This window comes from Oncorhynchus clarkii, chromosome 18 (assembly GCF_045791955.1).
Source record: "Oncorhynchus clarkii lewisi isolate Uvic-CL-2024 chromosome 18, UVic_Ocla_1.0, whole genome shotgun sequence".
Taxonomy (NCBI): Eukaryota; Metazoa; Chordata; class Actinopteri; order Salmoniformes; family Salmonidae; genus Oncorhynchus; species Oncorhynchus clarkii.
In genome coordinates, this window is record NC_092164.1 from 31,167,627 (window position 1) to 31,186,190 (window position 18,564).

Sequence of the window (18,564 nt, forward strand, 5' to 3'; positions counted from 1 at the left end):
CAGATATTTGCCTTCTAAGGGCAGCTGCTGGAGCCCTCTAGTCTGCAGCGACGGTTGCCGAGCGGAATACGCCTCCTCATCCTTCGTAATGGCGGTGGGTGGAGACTCGTCGTCCTCAGGCGGTGACACCACCACCTCAGGGATGGCCTGGCGGACCGGGGCGGGGCCAGAAGCGCGGGGAGGGTTTGGGGAGCGGCGGGGAGTAGGAGGCGTGTTCTGGGGGGTGGTGAGGGGCGAGGGTCCGGTGGAGGGCCCCCCGGCGGAGGTGGAGGAGGAGTTTGGCAGGAGGAGGTTGAGGAGGATGGAGACCCGGGACTCTCGCCTCTGGGACAGGTTGGAGACGGAGGCCCCCGGCTTCAGGGAGTGGCGGGAGGCAGAGAGGCCCTCCCCTGGAGTGGCAGGCAGACACAACAACAAAGAAGGGAGAGGAGGGAGAGAAGAAAGGGAAAAAGAATAAGGAGGGTAAAAGGAGAAACATATGAGGGAGGATTTCATCAGAGAGGTGGTTTTAGGGGTGCATTATCTGGTGGCAGAAGGAAGGTGGGGGGAGCTTGGGAGGAGTGTGGTTAGAAAGAGACAGAGGTGTCGAGAGGTTCTTGCAGGGGAACGGTGAGAGAGGTGAGATGTCCACACAGAACAATAAGCTTGTCCACTCACCAATCACACAGTGACATATATTGTACTAAGGGAGAGCATTTTGGGTAGAGAGATGCTTGCAGGCAAGAGAAGAGGTGTACATACAGGTCTCGTGTTTGGTATACATACACTGCAAGCAAGCTATGCAATATATGACATGTCACACATATTTTATACCCAGGCAACATTGCATTAATTAAACAAAATGTGACAGTAGGACAGAGACCAGAGAGCATTGGAACTGTAGCACAAGCTAATTATTTCATTCACATAAACAGTCACACACACCACAACCTGAGGTCATGCTCAGTAAACAAAACATATTGAACTGCAAGAAGAGCATTACCCCAACCATTCCAACATGGAGTAGAAGCCATTGTTAATTCTCAGAAGCAAAACCCTGAGACAGGGCAGCCACACATGCTTGCACCATCCGCACCCAGATTTCTCTTTCACATTGGGGTGTAGTAGTTGTCTCTATGAGGCTTATGTCCTCATCGTAGCATCTACTCACATCACTAGTTTGACACCTCCTGAACAGCCATGGTGGATTTGGTCTTGTGTGGCTCAGTTGGTAAGACCACGGCGCTAGCAACGCCAGGGTTGTGGATTGGAATCCCGCTGGGGCCACCCATACTAAAATGTATGCACTCACCTCACTGTCAGTCACTTAATAAAAACATCTGCTAAATGGCAAACATCACATACATGATTGTTGTGGTCACATGTACGAGATGCTGTCAGCTTTCCTTTTTTGGAATACCAAGGATTACATAGATTATTTCAACGCCCTTTGAAGATAAGGAAAAAGAAATGGAGTGTGCGCGGCGCAGGGGATCTCACCATTTCTCTCAAGCAAGAACGGGTCTGAATGTTTCTTGCCTATGTCTGCGATTGATCGCACCAGCGGTATGCGGTTGCTGAGCTTCCTCTCGTTCTGGTGGTGGTGTCTCTTCAACATGGCCTCACGCACCTTTTGACGCAGCTCCTCCTTCAGCTGGCCAGACGCCACCATGCTGTCAATCAACATGTCTGGACACACGTGGACACACACAGACACGGGCGCATTGTATTGTTGTTCATTTGCAAATGAGATTGCATACACACACACACAGAGAGAGATCAATTCAATTTCACCTTATTCAACCAACTTTTTATCATTGTTTATCATTTTTTACCTCTGGTGCACACACAAATCTAGCTAATCGTAGAGCATGCAAATGTGAACACACAAACGTCTTCTGTACCTGCAATCTCCTCGATACAGGTGGCCCTCATGTCCAGCATGACGGTGCCGTTGAGGATGCAGCTCCTCAGCTCAAACAGGCTGTGTAGAGACAGGGTGGCCACGTAGGGCTTGCTCCAACGCTCCCCTCCATCTTCCACGTCCTCCTCAAACTTCAACCACCTACACAACACAACACACGAATATGGCTTCAATACTCATACTTCCATTTCCCAAACGCTGTCTAAGAACAACTTGAGCAGAAACAGACATTTTGCCTTGCCTTGAGGTGTTCACTTTTGAGAGGTAATGGAAAACCTTTGATTCAGTTTTTTAGGCTTTTAACTCATTTTTTAAGATCAGTAAATTGCTGGGTATTTGTGTCCGAGCCCGTGAGCGTAGGCTGACAATGTCTGGGATGGCGATGGTGCCATGGCTATGGAGGAGGACTAAGATAGACTCACAGTCAGACCTGTAGGCAGTAGAGCTCTGTCAATCTTACCCATTAATCACACATTCATATTCAAGACACGTAACCATTCCCCAACAGTCTAGCAGCAGTACAGTTTTAGCTTTAAAAAGTCAGTTTCCCTGAATCTTTTACCACAGTCTAGGAGACTACTTCAAAATTAGTTAAAGTCATCAACATTTCAGGGAAAACCTACGGCACCAATAAAGTGCTGTTGAATCTAGGCCTGAATGAACAAAGAATGGCATAAAAATATGGCCTCTCTAAAGCCACATGGACCCTGGAGTAGGGAGTCTGGAACCTGGGCTGGGCTGTGACCTACCTGGCGGTCTCCTTCCACTCAGTGGCGCTCCCGTCCCTGAAAGACAGCTCGTCCAACTCGGTGAAAAGGTCATGGGGGACGTGCTCCACATCATCATCCTCGGTACCCAGGATGAACTGCACCCGCTGGGAGGGTGTGTCTAGATGGGGCAGGCAGGGAGAGATGACAGGAGATATAGAGATGAGGAGAGTGTGGGAAGAGCAGGAGCCAAAGCTTAGCTTCTGGATAGAGTGCTGTGAATTCCTCTGCATTACAAAGAGTGGAATAATTAAATGTGTTGTGGTGGGAGTAGAAAAAGGTAAATGTGAAAGAACAGAGCCGGAACTCAAGACTGAGTGAATCAGCAAAACAATAACGTCAGAATTGCTCCCTTGTTTCTGGTTTGAGCAGCTGGTTTCAGATATTTTTGAATTCGGGTTGTCATATTGACAGGTTTGCTTGCAACAAACTACTTATGACACAAGGTGAGACCCAGATGCAGACACAAGAGGCAGATTGTTGGAGTCTTACAATATGTATTAATCCAATAGGGTAAGGCAAGAGAATGGTCGTGGACAGGCAAAAGGTCAAAACCAGTTCAGAGTCCAAAAGGTACCGAAGAGCAGGCAGAATCAAGGTCAGGGCAGGCAGGGGGGGAAAGTAGTCCAGATTCAGGCAGGGGTCAAAACAGGCAGGATGATCAGAAAGAGAATAACAAAAGGAGTACAGGAAAAACACACTGGTTGACTTGACTAACATACAAGACAAACTGGCACAGAAAGACAGGAAACACAGGGATAAATACACAGGGAAAAGGGTAGAGGTGCCTCTTTCACGGTGCGGGACTCTAACCCGGAAGCTTACAATAAATCCTGCTATGCCGTGCGACAAACCATCAAACAGGCAAAGCGTCAATACAGGGCTAAGATTTAATCATACTACACCGGCTCCGACGCTCGTCTTATGTGGCAGGGCATGCAAACTATTACAGACTACAAAGGGAAGCACAGCCGCGAGCTGCATGCATGAGAGCATCAGCTGTTCCAGGCGACTGTGTGATCATGCTCTCTGTAGCCGACGTGAGTAAGACCTTTAAACAGGTCAACATACACAAGGCTGTGGGGCCAGAAGGATTACCAGGACTTGTGCTCCGGGCAAGTGCTGATCAACTGGCAGGTGTCTTCACTGACATTTTCAACATGTCCCTGATTAAGTCTGTAAAACCAACATGTTTCAAGCAGACCACCATAGTCCCTGTGCCCAAGAACACAAAGGCAACCTGCCTAAATGACTACAGACCTGTAGCACTCATGTCTGTAGACATTAAGTGTTTTGAAAGGTTGGTAATGGCTCACATCAACACCATAGTACCCTCAAAGCTCATCACTAAGCTAAGGATCCTGGGACTAAACACCTCCCTCTGCAACTGGATCCTGGACTTCGTGACGGGCCGCCCCCCAGGTGGTGAGGGTAGGTAGCAACACATCTGCCACGCTGATCCTCAACACTGGAGCTCCCCAGGGGTGCGTGCCCAGTCCCCTCCTGTACTCCCTGTTCACCCACTACTGCATGGCAATCACGACTCCAACACCATCATTAAGTTTGCAGACGACACAACAGTGGTAGGCCTGATCACTGACAACGATGAGACAGCCTATAGGGAGGAAGTCAGAGACCTGGCCGGTTGGTGCCAGAATAACAACCTATCCCTCAACGTAACCAAGACTAAGGAGATTATTGTGGACTACAGGAAAAGGAGGACCGAGCATGCCCCCATTCTCATCGACGGGGCTGTAGTGGAGCAGGTTGAGAGCTTCAAGTTCCTTGGTGTCCACATCAACAACAAACTAGAATGGTCCAAACACACCAAGACAGTTGTGAAGAGGGCACGACAAAGCCTATTCACCCCTCAGGAATCTAAAAAGATTTGGCATGGGTCCTGAGGTCCTCAAAAGGTTCTACAGCTGCAACATCGAGAGCACTGGTTGCATCACTGCCTGGTACGGCAACTGCTCGGCCTCTGGCCGCAAGGCACTACAGAGGGTAGTGCATACGGCCCAGTACATCACTGGGGCTAAGCTGCCTGCCATCCAGGACCTCTACACCAGGCAGTGTCAGAGGAAGGACCTAAATATTGTCAAAGACCCCAGCCGTCATAGGACTCCTGAACAGGTAATCAAATGGCTACCCGGACTATTTGCATTGTGTGTGTCCCCCAACCCCTCTTTTATGCTACTGCTACTCTCTGTTCTTCATATATGCATAGTCACTTTAACCATATCTACATGTACATACTACCTCAATCAGCCTGACTAACTAGTGTCTGTATGTAGCCTCGCTACTTTTATAGCCTCGCTACTGTGTTTAGCCTGTCTTTTTACTGTTGTTTTATTTCTTTAGCTACCTACTGTTCACCTAATACCTTTTTTTGCACTATTGGTTAGAGCCTGTAAGTAAGCATTTCACTGTAAGGTCTACTACACCTGTTGTATTCAGCGCACGTGACAAATAAACCTGGATTTCAGATTTGATTTAGAAAACAGCTTAAACAAACGCAAATGCAGCTTCTTTGCTGTTATTCTGGCTGCAGAGGTAGTGACTGTGTTAGCCGTAGCTAGTTGGCTAGCTAGAAAGCAAGGGATAAGAACGGAACATATAGAACGAACAACTGGATTGTGTCCATATACACTATATATACAAAAGTATGTGGACACCCACTGAAATTAGGGGATTCAGCTATTCCAGTCACACCTGTTGTTGACAAGTGTATCAAATCGAGCACATAGCCATGCAATCACCATAGACAAATATTGGCAGTAGTACTGAGCTCAGTGACTTTCAACGTGGCACGGTCACAGGGTGCCACCTTTCCAACAAGTCAGTTCATCAAATTTCTGCCCAGTTGGAGCTGCCCTGTTCAACTGTATGTGCTGTTATTGTGAAGTGGAAACATCTAGGAACAACAACGACTCAGCCGCGTAGTGGTAGGCCACACAAGCTCACAGAATAGGACCGGCGACTGCTGAAGTGCGCAGTGCGTAAAAATCGTCTGTCCTCGTAGCCAAACTGCCTCTGGAAGCAACGTCAGCACAAGAACTTCGTTCGGAGCTTCATGAAATCAGTTTTCATGGCCGAGCAGTCTCACACAAGCCTAGGATCCCCATGTGCAATGCCAAGTGGTGTAAAGCCCACCGCCATTTGAAGCTGGAGCAATGAAAACACGTTCTTTGGAGTGATGAAACAAGCTTCACCAGCTGGCATTCCGACGGACAAATCTGGGTTTGGCAGATGCCAGGAGAACGCTACCTGCCTGAATGCATAGTACCAACTGTAAAGTATGGAGTAGTCGGAAAAATAGACTGCGGCTGTTTTTCATGGTTAGGTCTAGTTCCCTTAGTTCCAGTGAAGGGAAATCTTAACGCTACATAAATTAACATTGTAGACAATTATGTGCTTCCAACTTTGTTGCAACAGTTTGTGAAAGGCCCTTTCCTCAGCATAAAGCGAGGTACATACAGAAATGGTTTGCAGAGATCGGTGTGGAAAAACTTACCTGGCCTGCCCAGACCCCTGACCTCAACCCCATCGAACACCTTAAGGATGAGTTGGAACGCAGACTGCAAGCCATGCCTATTCACCCGGCATCAGTGCCCGACCTCCCTAATGCTCTTGTGGCTAAATGGAAGACATTCCCTGCAGCAATGTCCCAAAAAGTGGGAAGCTTTCCCAAAAGAGTGGAGGCTGTTATAGCAGCAAAGGGGGGAACACATTGATACTAAGCCTATGATTTTGGAATGAGATGTTCGACGAGCAGGTGTCCACATATTTTTGGTTATGTAGTATACAGGGCATTCGTAAAAAATTCAGACTCTGAATTCTACCACTTCTTGTTATGTTACAGCCAGACTCTGAAATGGATTAAATGAATAATACATCTAATCAATCTACAAACAATACCCGATAATGACAAAGTGAAAAGTTTTTTTTAGAAATGTTCGCAAATGTATTAAAAATAAAAAACTGAAATACCTTATTTACATGCGTATTCAGACCCTTTGCACTGACACTCGAAATTGAGCTCAGGTGCGTTTCCATTGATCATCCTTGAGATGTTTCTACAACTTGATTAGAGTCCACCTGTAGTAAATGCAATTGATTGGACATGATTTGGAAAGGTACACACCTGTCCAGTACAGTGGCTTGTGGCATTTTTCCTATTTTGTTCATTTGTAACCTGGAATTAAAATAGATTTTTGGGGGTGTTTGTATCATCTTATTTACACAACATGCCTACCACTTTTTGAAGATACAAAATATGTTTTATTGTGAAACAAACAAGAAGAAATACAAAAGAACAGAGAACTTGAGCGTGCATTACTATTCACTCCCAAAAGGTCAATACTTTGTAGAGCCACCTTTTGCAGCCATTACAGTTTCACGTCTCTTGAGGTATGTCTCCATAAGCTTGGCCCATTTAGCCACTGGTATTTTTGCCCATTCTTCAAGGCAAAACTGCTCCAGCTCCTTCAAGTTGGATGGGTTCCGCTGGTGTACAGCAATCTTTAAGTCATGCCACAGATTCTCAATTGGATTGAGGTCTGGGCTTTGACAACGCCATTCCAAGACATTTAAATGTTTCCCCTTAAACCACTTGAGTGTTGCTTTAGAAGTATGCTTGGGGTCATTGTCCTGCTGGAAGGTGAACCTCCGTCACCAGTCTCAAATCTCGGGAAGACTGAAACAGGTTTCCCTCAAGAATTTTCCATCCATCATTCCTTAAATTATGACCAGTTTCCCAGTCCCTGCCAATGGAAAAACATACTCACAGAACGATGCTGCCACCACCATGCTTCACTGTGGGGCTGGTGCTCTTGGGGTGATGAGAGGTGTTGGGTTTGCACCAGACATAGCGTTTTCCTTGATGGCCAAAACGCTCAATTTAGTCTCATCTAACCAGAGTACCTTCTTCCATTTGTTTGGGGAGTCTCCCACATGCCTTTTGGCGAACACCAAACATGTTTGCTTATTTTTTTCTTGAAGTAATGGCTTTTTTTCTGGACTCTCTTCTGTAAAGCCCAGCTCTGTGGAGTGTAAGGCTTAAAGTAGTCCTATGGACAGATACTATAATCTCCGCTGTGGAGCTTTGCAGCTCCTTCAGGGTTATCTTTGGTCTCTTTGTTGCCTCTCTGATTAACGCCATCCTTGCCTGGTCCGTGAGTTTTGGTGGGCGGCCCTCTCTTGGCAGGTTTTGTTGGGTACCAAAAAATGTCTGCAGCATTGAAAACCCAATGGCCTCCACCAAAAACCCAATGGCCTCCATCATTCTTAAATGGAAGAAGTTTGGAACCACCAAGACTCTTCTTAGAGCTGGCTGTCCGTCCAAACTGAGCAATCGGGGGGAGAAAGGCCTTGGTCAGGGAGGTGACCAAGAACCCGAAGGTCCTCTGTGGCGATGAAAGAACCTTCCAGAGGGACAACCATATCTGCAGCACTCCACCAAATCAGGCCTTTAAGGTAGAGTGACCAGATGGAAGCCACTCCTCAGTAAAAGGCACATGACAGCTTGCTTGGAGTTTGCCAAAAGGCACCTACAGGCCTCTCAGACCATGAGAAACAAGATTTTCTGGTCTGATGAAATCAAGATTGAACTATTTGACCTGAATGCCAAGAATCACATCTGGAGGAAACCTGGCACCACCCCTTCGGTGAAACATGGGTTTGGCAGTATCATGCTGTGGGGATGTTGTTCAGAAGCAGGGATTGGGAGACGAGTCAGTATCGAGGGAAAGATGAATAGAGCAAAGTACAGCGAGATCCTTGATGAAAACCTGCTCCAGAGTGTTAAGGACCACAGACTGGGGCGAAGGTTCACCTTCCAATGACCCTAAACACACATCCAAGATTACGCTGGAGTGGCTTCGGGAGAAGTCTCAATGTCCTTTGTGGCTCAGACAGAGCCCGGACTTGAACTGTGCAGCAACGCTCCCAAGATTTGAGGCTGTAATCACTGCCAAAGGTGCTTAAGCAAAGTGCTGAGTAAAGGTTCTGAATACTTGTAAAGATGATATTTCAGTTTTACATTTTTTTATCCTCTGTCAACCATGTTTACATGCAAGGAAACACGTGCCGTCATCATTGCTTTGCACAAAAAGAGCTTCACAGGCAAGGATATTGCTGCCAGTAAGATTGCACCTACAGTAAATCAATCATTTATCGGATCATCAAGAACTTCAAGAAGAGCGGTTCAATTGTTGTGAAGAAGGCTTCAGGGCGCCCAAGAAAGTCCAGCAAGCGCCAGGGCCATCTCCTAGAGTTGATTCAGCTGCGTGATTGGGGCACCACCAGTACAGAGCTTGCTCAGGAATGGCAGCAGGCAGGTGTGTGTGCATCTGCACGCACAGTGAGGCGAAGACTTTTGGAGGAAGGCCTGGTGTCAAGAAGGGCAGCAAAGAAGCAACTTCTCTCCAGGAAAAACATCAGGGACAGACTGATATTCTGCAAAAGGTACAGGGATTGGACTGCTGAGGACTGGGGTAAAGTCATTTTTCCCCTTTCCAATTGTTTGGCGCATCCGGAAAAAGGCTTGTCCGGAGAATACAAGGTGAGCGCTACCATCAGTCCTGCATCATGCCAACAGTAAAGCATCCTGAGACCATTCATGTGTGGGGTTGCTTCTCAGCCAAGGGCTCACTCACAATTTTGCCTAAGAACACAGCCATGAATAAAGAATGGTACCAACACATCCTCTGAGAGCAACTTCTCCCAACCATCAAGGAACAGTTTGGTGACGAACAATGCCTTTTCTAGCATGATGAAGCACCTTGCCATAAAAATAAATAAAAAAGTGATAACTAAGTGGCTCAGGGAACGAAACATCGATACTTTGGGTCCATGGCCAGGAAACTCCCCAGACCTTAATCCCATTGAGAACTTGTGGTCAATCCTCAAGAGGCGGGTGGACAAACAAAAACCCACAAATTCTGACAAACTCCAAGCATTGATTATGCAAGAATGGGCTGCCATCAGTCAGGATGTGGCCCAGAAGTTAATTGACAGCATGTCAGGGCAGATTGCAGAGGTCTTGAAAAAGAAGGGTCAACACTGCAAATATTGACTCTTTACATCAACTTCATGTAATTGTCAATAAAAGCCTTTGACACTTATGAAATGCTTGTAATTATACTTCAGTGTTGCATAGTAACATCTGACAAAAAATATCTAAAGACACTGAAGCAGCAAACTTTGTGGAAATTAATATTTGTGTCATTCTCAACACTTTTGTATAAAAATAACACTTCAACTCGGAACACACAACTTGTCGATCTGGATGGGCTAATCCACCACACCGGATTCTACTCCCATCAGCTAAAACGTGGCTGAAGTGGGCACACGATCACCAACAACAAACAATTGAGGAGTGGAAAAACATTGCCTGGTCCGACGAATGCTGTTGCGTCATGCTGATGGCCGAGTCAGGATTTAGCGTAAACAGCATGAGTCCATGGACCCATCCTGCCTGGTCTCAACGGTACAGGCTGGTGGCGGTGGTGTACTGGTGTGGGGAAGGTTTTCCTGGCACACGTTAAGTCCCTTGACACCAAGCAAGGAACATTTACGACACCTTGTGTCAGGCTGTTTTGGAGGCAAAGGTGGGTCCGACCCAGTACTATACGGGTGTACGTAATAAACTGGCCAGTGAGTGTATATTGTATTTGTGTTGATTCATTTATCTGCTATTATTTGATTTTGAGGACACTCTGTCTTGTTATTTTGTACATAATTGAGGCCAATACTGGGGGGGGGGGGGGGGGGGGGGGGGGTGTAGCATGTAGCATGTTGTTCTGTGTATGTGTTGGGGAGAGTGATGTTCTGTGTGGGAAGGAAGGGGGGGGGGGGGGGTAAAAGGGGCATTATGTTAGTTGTCATTTTTTAGGGGGGATGCTTGTGAAAATTAAGAAATGTCAACAAATAAAGTAATTTGTTACAAATCACATGGGGGAAAATGTTTAAGGGCAATTTGTGGTGGGAGTTTTTGCGTTGACACGATTCCAATACATTATGATTATGTCTACCGGGACATTAGCACGACACTAAAAGCCCTGACTCTTTATCCAAATTACCCCATGATAGCCTACTTACTATATGTAGGGTAACAACATAGATTTAAGTCTATTTAGCCATATGTTCCACCACACATTTATTCAATTGCATGAGGAGATGCATAAAGAGCATCAAGGAAGGTAGAAGATTGTTGGGTAAAAACAAAGAAAGTCGCACATTCTATGTATGCTCCCAACAATTTAATAGATGAAAATTGTTAACCTATTTAATTGTTGTCAGCAATTTCTGTCAGCCTATAAAGTGTCTGACGTTTACTAATCCTTTAGTCAGCACCTCTACTAACATTTCTAACAGTCAGCTGATGCTTTTAACTGGACTTTAAGCTAGAAGTTAGTTACCATAAGTGGGGTCCTCCTCCTCGCGGTCCTCCTCCCGCTCCCTCCTCTTGCGGTGATGTTTGTGGCCTCTGCCATGGTGCCTGCGTTTGCTCTCCCGGCCCAGCGGCACATGGACCCCGACATAGACCGCCCTGTGGCCTGAGACACACCACACCAAACCAGAGAGATTTACAGATTACCAGGCTCCATTTCCTGTGAATAACCTACTTAGACAGGAAAAAATACCATCACTTTTTTCATATTTGTTTATTTCCACTGTTTGTTGGATTCTTGCTATGAAATGCAAATGTCCTAGTTTTCTTGTGCCAATAGATGTTTTGGGAGGATGAGTCATTCTACTTTGATTTGAGAGATACTCTGGGAGAGCTGATGAAAACAATACATAAGAAGGGGAGAAGGAAAAGGAAAAGATAAGAGAAAGACATGAGCCTAACAGATGGATATACAAAGAAAAAGAGAAAGGCGATAGAGAGAGGGATATAGTGTTTGAGAGGAATGAAGAGAGACAAAAATACCAGAAACAAAACAGGGGAAATGAGAGGGATAATGGATAGAGAGAGAGAGAATGGCAAACTAGAGAGAGAGAGAGAAAGAGAACATGTACAGTACATGTGGTAATGATGTTATTTGCTAGCTGTGCAATGACACTTCCTTTAAAACACTCTCCTGTCTCTGCCTCGTTCCCAGGAGAAGGACCACAGAGGATTGGTTTCAATAACAACTGGCTCGCTGCCAGCTCTGTTTCTAAATTAATTATAACTCAAATATCGTCTGCTTCCTGGAAAAACCTTGCATCTCAGTTTTTGTTTATTTCGATTTTCCTACATAAATTGAAAGTAGTCATTAATTTCATGACATACACATTGATGTCTAATAAAAAGTTACTCATCATACTGTTTTGTATGACCATAGACAGTCTACTGACCATTTAGTACTCTCTTAGTCAACCATACCATGTACTTCACTGCAAGCTCCAATGAAACATGCAGCCTATTTCTGCTTGGGGAACTAGGCAGGTGATTGGTAGGCGTTCTCAGTACCCATTAGAGATAATCACAGGTCGTGTTTGAAATCCCCTGGAATGTACAGCTCAGAGAGAAAATGCTAGCTTTGTTACCTAGACGGGCCAGATAATCAGAGGCCAGATTTGCGGCTAATCATAGTCAGATAGGCAGAGAATGTTTGGGTTGTAAGGCGACACCACTGTGTCAGACACCACCGTGTCATATGTACAGTACTTTCATGTGATACGACCAGCTGGACTTGAATAAAGGCGTACACAACAGTTAAGCTCAATTACATTTGCCATATGTCAGTGGGCTCATGTTTGTCTGGCTAATGAACATACCCCACACCCAGGTGAGGAGAGCCAGGCTGGGGCTGGCTTTAATCTGCCAAGGCCCCCTGAGAAACAAAACCAGCAACACCTGTTCTTTCTATTCACAGCACGTATCTAGGCCTATAATGTGGACAGAAATCATCCACACAGAGACAGAAAAACGGGCATCTAGACACAACAGTAATAAAGGCAGGTACACAAACTGGTACATTCACAGAGGCTGACTGGAACCAGGGTTGAGTTCAATTTCAATTCAATTGACTGAATTGAGCCAATTCAACTAGCACACCATTTCTCCAACACATTGCACACAGGAATTAACACACAGGCATAGACATACACATAGGTACAGTAAGTTGGTAGGGCTGTATGGACCAGGGAAGAAGTCTAGACTAGACTTACTCTCCAGGTCTTCCGTCTCATAGTTGGTGTTGGTGGTGGAGCTGGTCTTCCCGAGGTCAATGATGGCCTCCTCGTCCAGACCCTAAGAGAGATGGAAAGAGATTTTAGGCCTTTAATGGACTAATAAACTGACAGTTGAAACCGCGACTGAGCCAGAGGCTTATAAAAACGACTTTATAAGACCACCAGACTGGTATCACAGCACCTTCAGCCATTAGTATAGGTACTACCGAAATTACCAACAAGATGGATGTTTGTCTGATATTCAAAGAACAACAGGAACAACAGCTTTTGGTGCCTTTGCAGAGAACAAGCTGCTTTGACACACAGCATTTGTGCTTGATTTGATTTCAGGATTCAGGAATAACAGTCTATTATTATGTATTGTCTTCGGGATTAGGCCTATTTGACTGTATTCCTGCACCTGGGCTAGGAAATGTTAGCCTGATCCACCATCCTGACCACTGCACTCTTGTTTTGCTTCATTTAACAGAATCCGTGCAGCAAAACAGAATACCGTACACTCGTGAGATCAGGATGGTCATACGAGGCTTGAGATTCCTATTTTTCCATCCTCTGAAGGAAAGGTAATGGTACTTTATCACAGGCGTGTTCCAGGAGATCTTTGTTGTGAGGTACACTAGGGCCCTCAAATCCAAATCTGGACCTCAAAGCCAGTTCTACTGCTTAAAAAAGAAAATCCCCTCTATTCAGGGACTGATTTAGACCTGTGACAACAGGTGGGTATCATTAATTAATTGTCAGGTAGAACAGAAAACCAGCAAGCTCCGGAACTTATAGGGTAAGATTTTAATCCCCCTACACTAGGGGGTTAGGCCTATATGTGACTTGTTCACAGAAGAGGCATTTGAACGTAATCCTTTTTTTTCTTACAGAATGCGTTTTTTGGCAGAAATGCCTTCAGGAACATATGAACTTTCATGTGCCTTAATAACAAACTTGTATGCCATCTGTAAATACAAATAAAATTGTTAAATTATGAGCCTAGTTGGTTTAGCCACGGAAAAAGGAAGGAACCTTCCCACTAGCCACGATTGGCTGGGATAATGGATGGGCTGGACATGCCGAGAAATTAATTTGGATTGGTCTGCCATGTAGCACGTTTCCGTCTATAACATGAGTTGCTCAGTATGTGTAGGTAATCCTTTCTAACGCATATTTTTGAAAGATATCACAAAGAACTGCAAATGTGTTGCTAATGCTCTCCACTTTCTGGAGGGTAGAGTTTTGAAATCAGTGAAATGTTCGGTGGAAGCAGAGTATGATAGCTAAGGAGAAGGATAAAATTCAGGTGTTTGATTGCAAGTATGTGGAGGGAGTCGAAAAGAGAACACACAAAAAGCTGTTGTATAAAACCCCTGTCTCCGGATTACATCTTCAAACTAAGGGCAACCATGGCATCCGTGACAGAGTGGGAGAAGCGTTCATCCATGTATACGTGGAAGAGAGTCTAGCTAGCTACATTTTTAGATATTATACATTTCAAATTTTGTCAGAAAGTTGTTTTCATTGTAAGTTAAAGCGTACTGTTAGCTAGCTAACGTTAGCTGGCTGGCTTGCTAGCCAACGTTACATGTATGATCTGTGTAGTAATATTATTCTTATCTCAGAGCCATTTGCATTGCGTGTTATAGCCTAATGTTAGCTAGCTAGCTAACGTTGAACCTAGTTCGGTTAGCTTTAGCTACCTGTAGATTCATGCAGGATAGTAACGTTATGAGTTGGGATTATGGTTCATTGTTTAGCTAGTTAAGCTAACTACATGTTTAAACAAAAGACCCCACTATGCAAGTAACCAGCTCACTGTACCGTTTACACCTTCTCTATCCTGTGCATGTGAAAAATAAACTTAGATTTTATTTGATATTGTGTGTTTAACAGAGGCGGTAATGTGAAGAACAACATGACACATGAAAGTCAAAACATGCACCAAAGTCAAATTAGGATATAATGTTAGGCCAACGATACAGTGTCCAAATTCTAAAATTATCTGGTAGAATGCCCTGCTTTTATTTAATCACACTCACAACCAAGCTATTTTCTGTAATTAACTTGTAAAGAAGTATCTTGTTGTGAGTTTATTTTCCTGTAATAATGAATACTTTGTCAGCTATATGATGTGGTCATTATTTGAACTGGCTAGCCAGCTAACTTAACATTAGCTAGCTAGCTAACAAGCTAAAAACTAACCAAAGCATTGTTTAGAAAGTTGCTTTTTAGTTGCCTGGTTTACTAGATACATTTTGAAAGAAATTGGTTTATTGGTGTTAAAATACACCAGTTATGCTATTTTGGACCACCAGACTGCTTTTGTGTTTATACTTTTTCATAACGACAAGAACAAGTTTGATGTCATACGACAATAGAATGTTCATAATGTCACTGCAACAACTGTATACAGACATGTCGATAGCAGTAGTATAACCCAGTCTTTAGTCTTGAAACCTTTGGTTGTTTAGTACACTACCATACAACTGCAGTGTATGAGATTTTTTTTCTAGCTCTGAGCTTCAAATTTTGCTACAGTACATACAGTAGGACCGAATCCAGGTGGTGGGTCACATATCTGCTTTAATTATTCCTCACAGACCTGTACTGGAACAGTATTAGCATAAGGTAACATAAATCAGTTTGGCTACAGTAAGTAAGTAGATGTATTCTTTTATCATAAATGTACTGATGCTGTGATGCAAAATGGCATCCCAGAAATGGGGTAATTTAATAAAAAAGTTAATAGTTTCAAACATTGACACATTGAATTAGGCCTATCAACAGTCAGAGCATTGCAGCATCATGCTTAAAGGATGGCATGCTATAAAAGTGTACAGACACTTTTTATGTGATTTCACTTGGTTCTGAGAAACTTTCCCGACCAGCGATAGACCTCCTCAGGCTCATTCGGCAGAATGTGGGCGTGCAGAAAACATGGACAAAGCTCCAAAAACACTAATGAACGTCCTTTTAAAAACTGCAAAACTATAATATAGTGATGCAGATGTTGTACACGTGAAATAGTGTAATTTCAGTATTTTATATTCTGTTTTGTTGGATTTGAGCAATACTTTTTAGTGCACAAGCAAATGCGTGCTTTCATCAAAAATAGAGATATGGTAAAACATATATTTTTTAAACAGTCCTTTAAAGCTTGCCCAAATTTGCAGCATCAGTCCTTAGATGGACTTTGAAATAATATAATATTAACTGGCACTATCAGCAAAGCTCAGCAACTGACTTTGAACTGTGGGAGTTGCACGCATCGGTAACTAGATGGGCTTTAAAATAATATAATATTAAACTGACTCAGCGATGTTGGTATGAGCAGCAGCGCAGATATTCAGATGAGCGCAATGCAACACTGCTCTCACACAGGCACACAGAGTATCTGTGCATGTGCAAGGGTGCGCTTCACCCAGCTACAACATGATAGCTACAGAACCAAAACAGTGGAGTTAGCCTCATGCTCCAACGGTCTTGGTTGTTGCTGAATTCGACAAGATATTTCCGTTTACTTCATGCATTGCTGAGTCTACCTTTTAACCAGCACAATCAGCAGTGCTCAGCATCTGACTTTGAACTGTGGGAGTTACACCAATAATTGTGGGGCTTCAATAATGCAAGCTGCACTCTGTATGGCCTAGCTTGCTGACAGTCCAGTGGAACAGGGGAGGTTCTGCCTGCCTGGCATTGCAGTGGAACAGGAGGTTATGTTTGGCTGGTGGGCTTGAAGTCCAGTGAAACAGGGGAGGTTCTGCCTGGCTGGCTGGCAGTCCAGTGAAACAGGGGAGGTTATGCCTGGCTGGCTGGCTGGCAGTGCAGTAGAACAGGGGAGGTTCTGCCTGGCTGGCAGTGCAGGTAAAAGCCAATTTATGCTTGATCAGGCAATGAGGTCCGGATGCTCCGTACGGATTTTGTGACTCAATTGCAAAGCCTCTGGAAGCTTGCGGAGACCAAATCAAGCCTCAAATCAAGGCATCGCCGTGTGCATCCCAAATGTTTTAACAACGCGGAGGGCTCCCTATAGCTCTGCATTCACATGATTGGGTAGGTAGGGGTGCACATCCTGTATAAACACACAAACTGACTTCCTTGACAACTTCCTTCACAACAGCTCTGCGAAGCGCAAGTGTGAATGTGCTCACTTCTGCAGAGGCCGCATCGCAGTAAATGATGTAAGGACAGTACACTTTCGAGATTGACCATGAATTTGCTTTAAACAAGGGAGGTTCTGCCTGGCTGGCAGTGCAGTGGAACAGGGGAGGTTCTGCCTGGCAGGCAATGCAGTGAAACATGGGAGATTCTGGCTGGCAGGCAGTGCAGAGGAACAGGGGAGGTTCTGCCTGGCTGGCAGTGCAGTCAGACAGGAAGAGGAAAAAACACTGTGTTTTGTATTAGTGACAGACACTCAGCCCTGACAAGCAGGGCAGAAACACACAATAGGCCTAGTCTACTAATTACACTTGATATGTGACCAGAATCCAACCAAATGTAATAAGAGATCATCACTCTGCTTCCTCACAATATTTCCCACTGTTTCCTATGGCCCCCTGACGATGACAGAGAGGTCTCTCAACTCTCCAGCACCCACCACAGTGTCTATTTCAGCCCCACATGAGGTATTGTGACTGGGAGATGAGACTATTTTTGACCTGCCTGTGCCTCCTATAGGGCTGGGCGATATGGCCAAAATATCATATCACAGTATTTATCTAATTTCTGATGTTATTTTATGTTTTGGAATAATACATTGACTTATGAGTAGGGGCATGACCCTAGGGTGGCAACACATACATTGTAAGTGATTTGGGTTTTCTCAATTTTTATTGGTTTATACTGTTCAAATAAACTTCAACCATAAATATTTTTCTGCATTTTCATCCATTTCTGCAGTTTCTGCACTCATTTGAGATCATTTCCACACTGCCATGTATGGGTGCACGATATTGGCAGAAAAACTAGGCATTCTTTTTATGATGCAATTGCGATTTGATTTAGATCAAAACACTTGGGTAAACTGTTGGAATCATGGAAATAGAATAATTATTATAATATTATTATTATTATAATGCCAGGGTTATTGTTACAGGGTAGGAACCAAAGTGTTGGTCAGTATTTTCTAGGAGACCTACATAGCTGACTCAGTACACTTAGCCAGCTAAGTAGCGATTAGCATTAGTGGCGAATACAATTTAGTAACAACTTGCTAAGAAAAGACAAACTAGCTGTTTGCTAATGTTGATTTGATTTGCAGATGTAGGAAACAAACTAAGTGTTATTATAGAATGCTTGTGGATTTATATTAAGACGTAAAGTGGAAACAGCATTGTTATTATCAACATTGTTGCATGTGCTACATTGACCATGCAGACTGAACGAAAGTGTCTCGTGGTCAAGGAACAACAAATGTGCTCCTTGAGTGACAGGGGGCGGGCTAGGTCTTGTGAGGTAAGCAGCATGGAGAGACTGCTAGTGCAATTCTCTAGTGTTTTGGCTTTTATTTCTGTAAAACCAGGAGTGCTGTCCAGATATACCGTATTTTACCCTAATACCGGTATTGATGCAAGGATTGGTTTGGGTTTTTACTTTACCTTGTAGGATCATATCACCTCTACCTTACCTGCCACCCTAGACCCACTTCAATTCGCTTACCGCCCCAGTAGATCCACAGACGATGCAATCGCCATCTATAAGAAGGCTGTTTATTGACTACAGCTC

General features: G+C 44.4%; 1 protein-coding gene across 8 annotated transcripts in view; it reads right to left on the bottom strand.

Moving 5' to 3' along the window:
- LOC139373325 (sodium bicarbonate cotransporter 3-like) overlaps positions 1-18,564 on the bottom strand; it is a 54,707-nt gene that overhangs the window by 27,250 nt on the left and 8,893 nt on the right. For 5 of the 8 annotated variants that reach the window (XR_011627561.1, XM_071113719.1, XM_071113718.1 and 2 more), the window contains exons 2-7: positions 12,832-12,913; positions 11,091-11,228; positions 2,653-2,791; positions 1,884-2,044; positions 1,480-1,668; positions 12-389 (exon numbers count right to left, since the gene is read on the bottom strand). Coding sequence is in view for 7 of the 8 variants with exons in the window: in XM_071113719.1 (XP_070969820.1) it covers positions 12-389; positions 1,480-1,668; positions 1,884-2,044; positions 2,653-2,791; positions 11,091-11,228; positions 12,832-12,913 (1,087 nt within the window). In the remaining variant the exon portion in view is untranslated. The remainder of the gene's footprint in view (positions 1-11; positions 390-1,479; positions 1,669-1,883; positions 2,045-2,652; positions 2,792-11,090; positions 11,229-12,831; positions 12,914-18,564) is intronic. The other 3 variants (XM_071113721.1, XM_071113717.1, XM_071113722.1) reach the window with 2 other exon arrangements.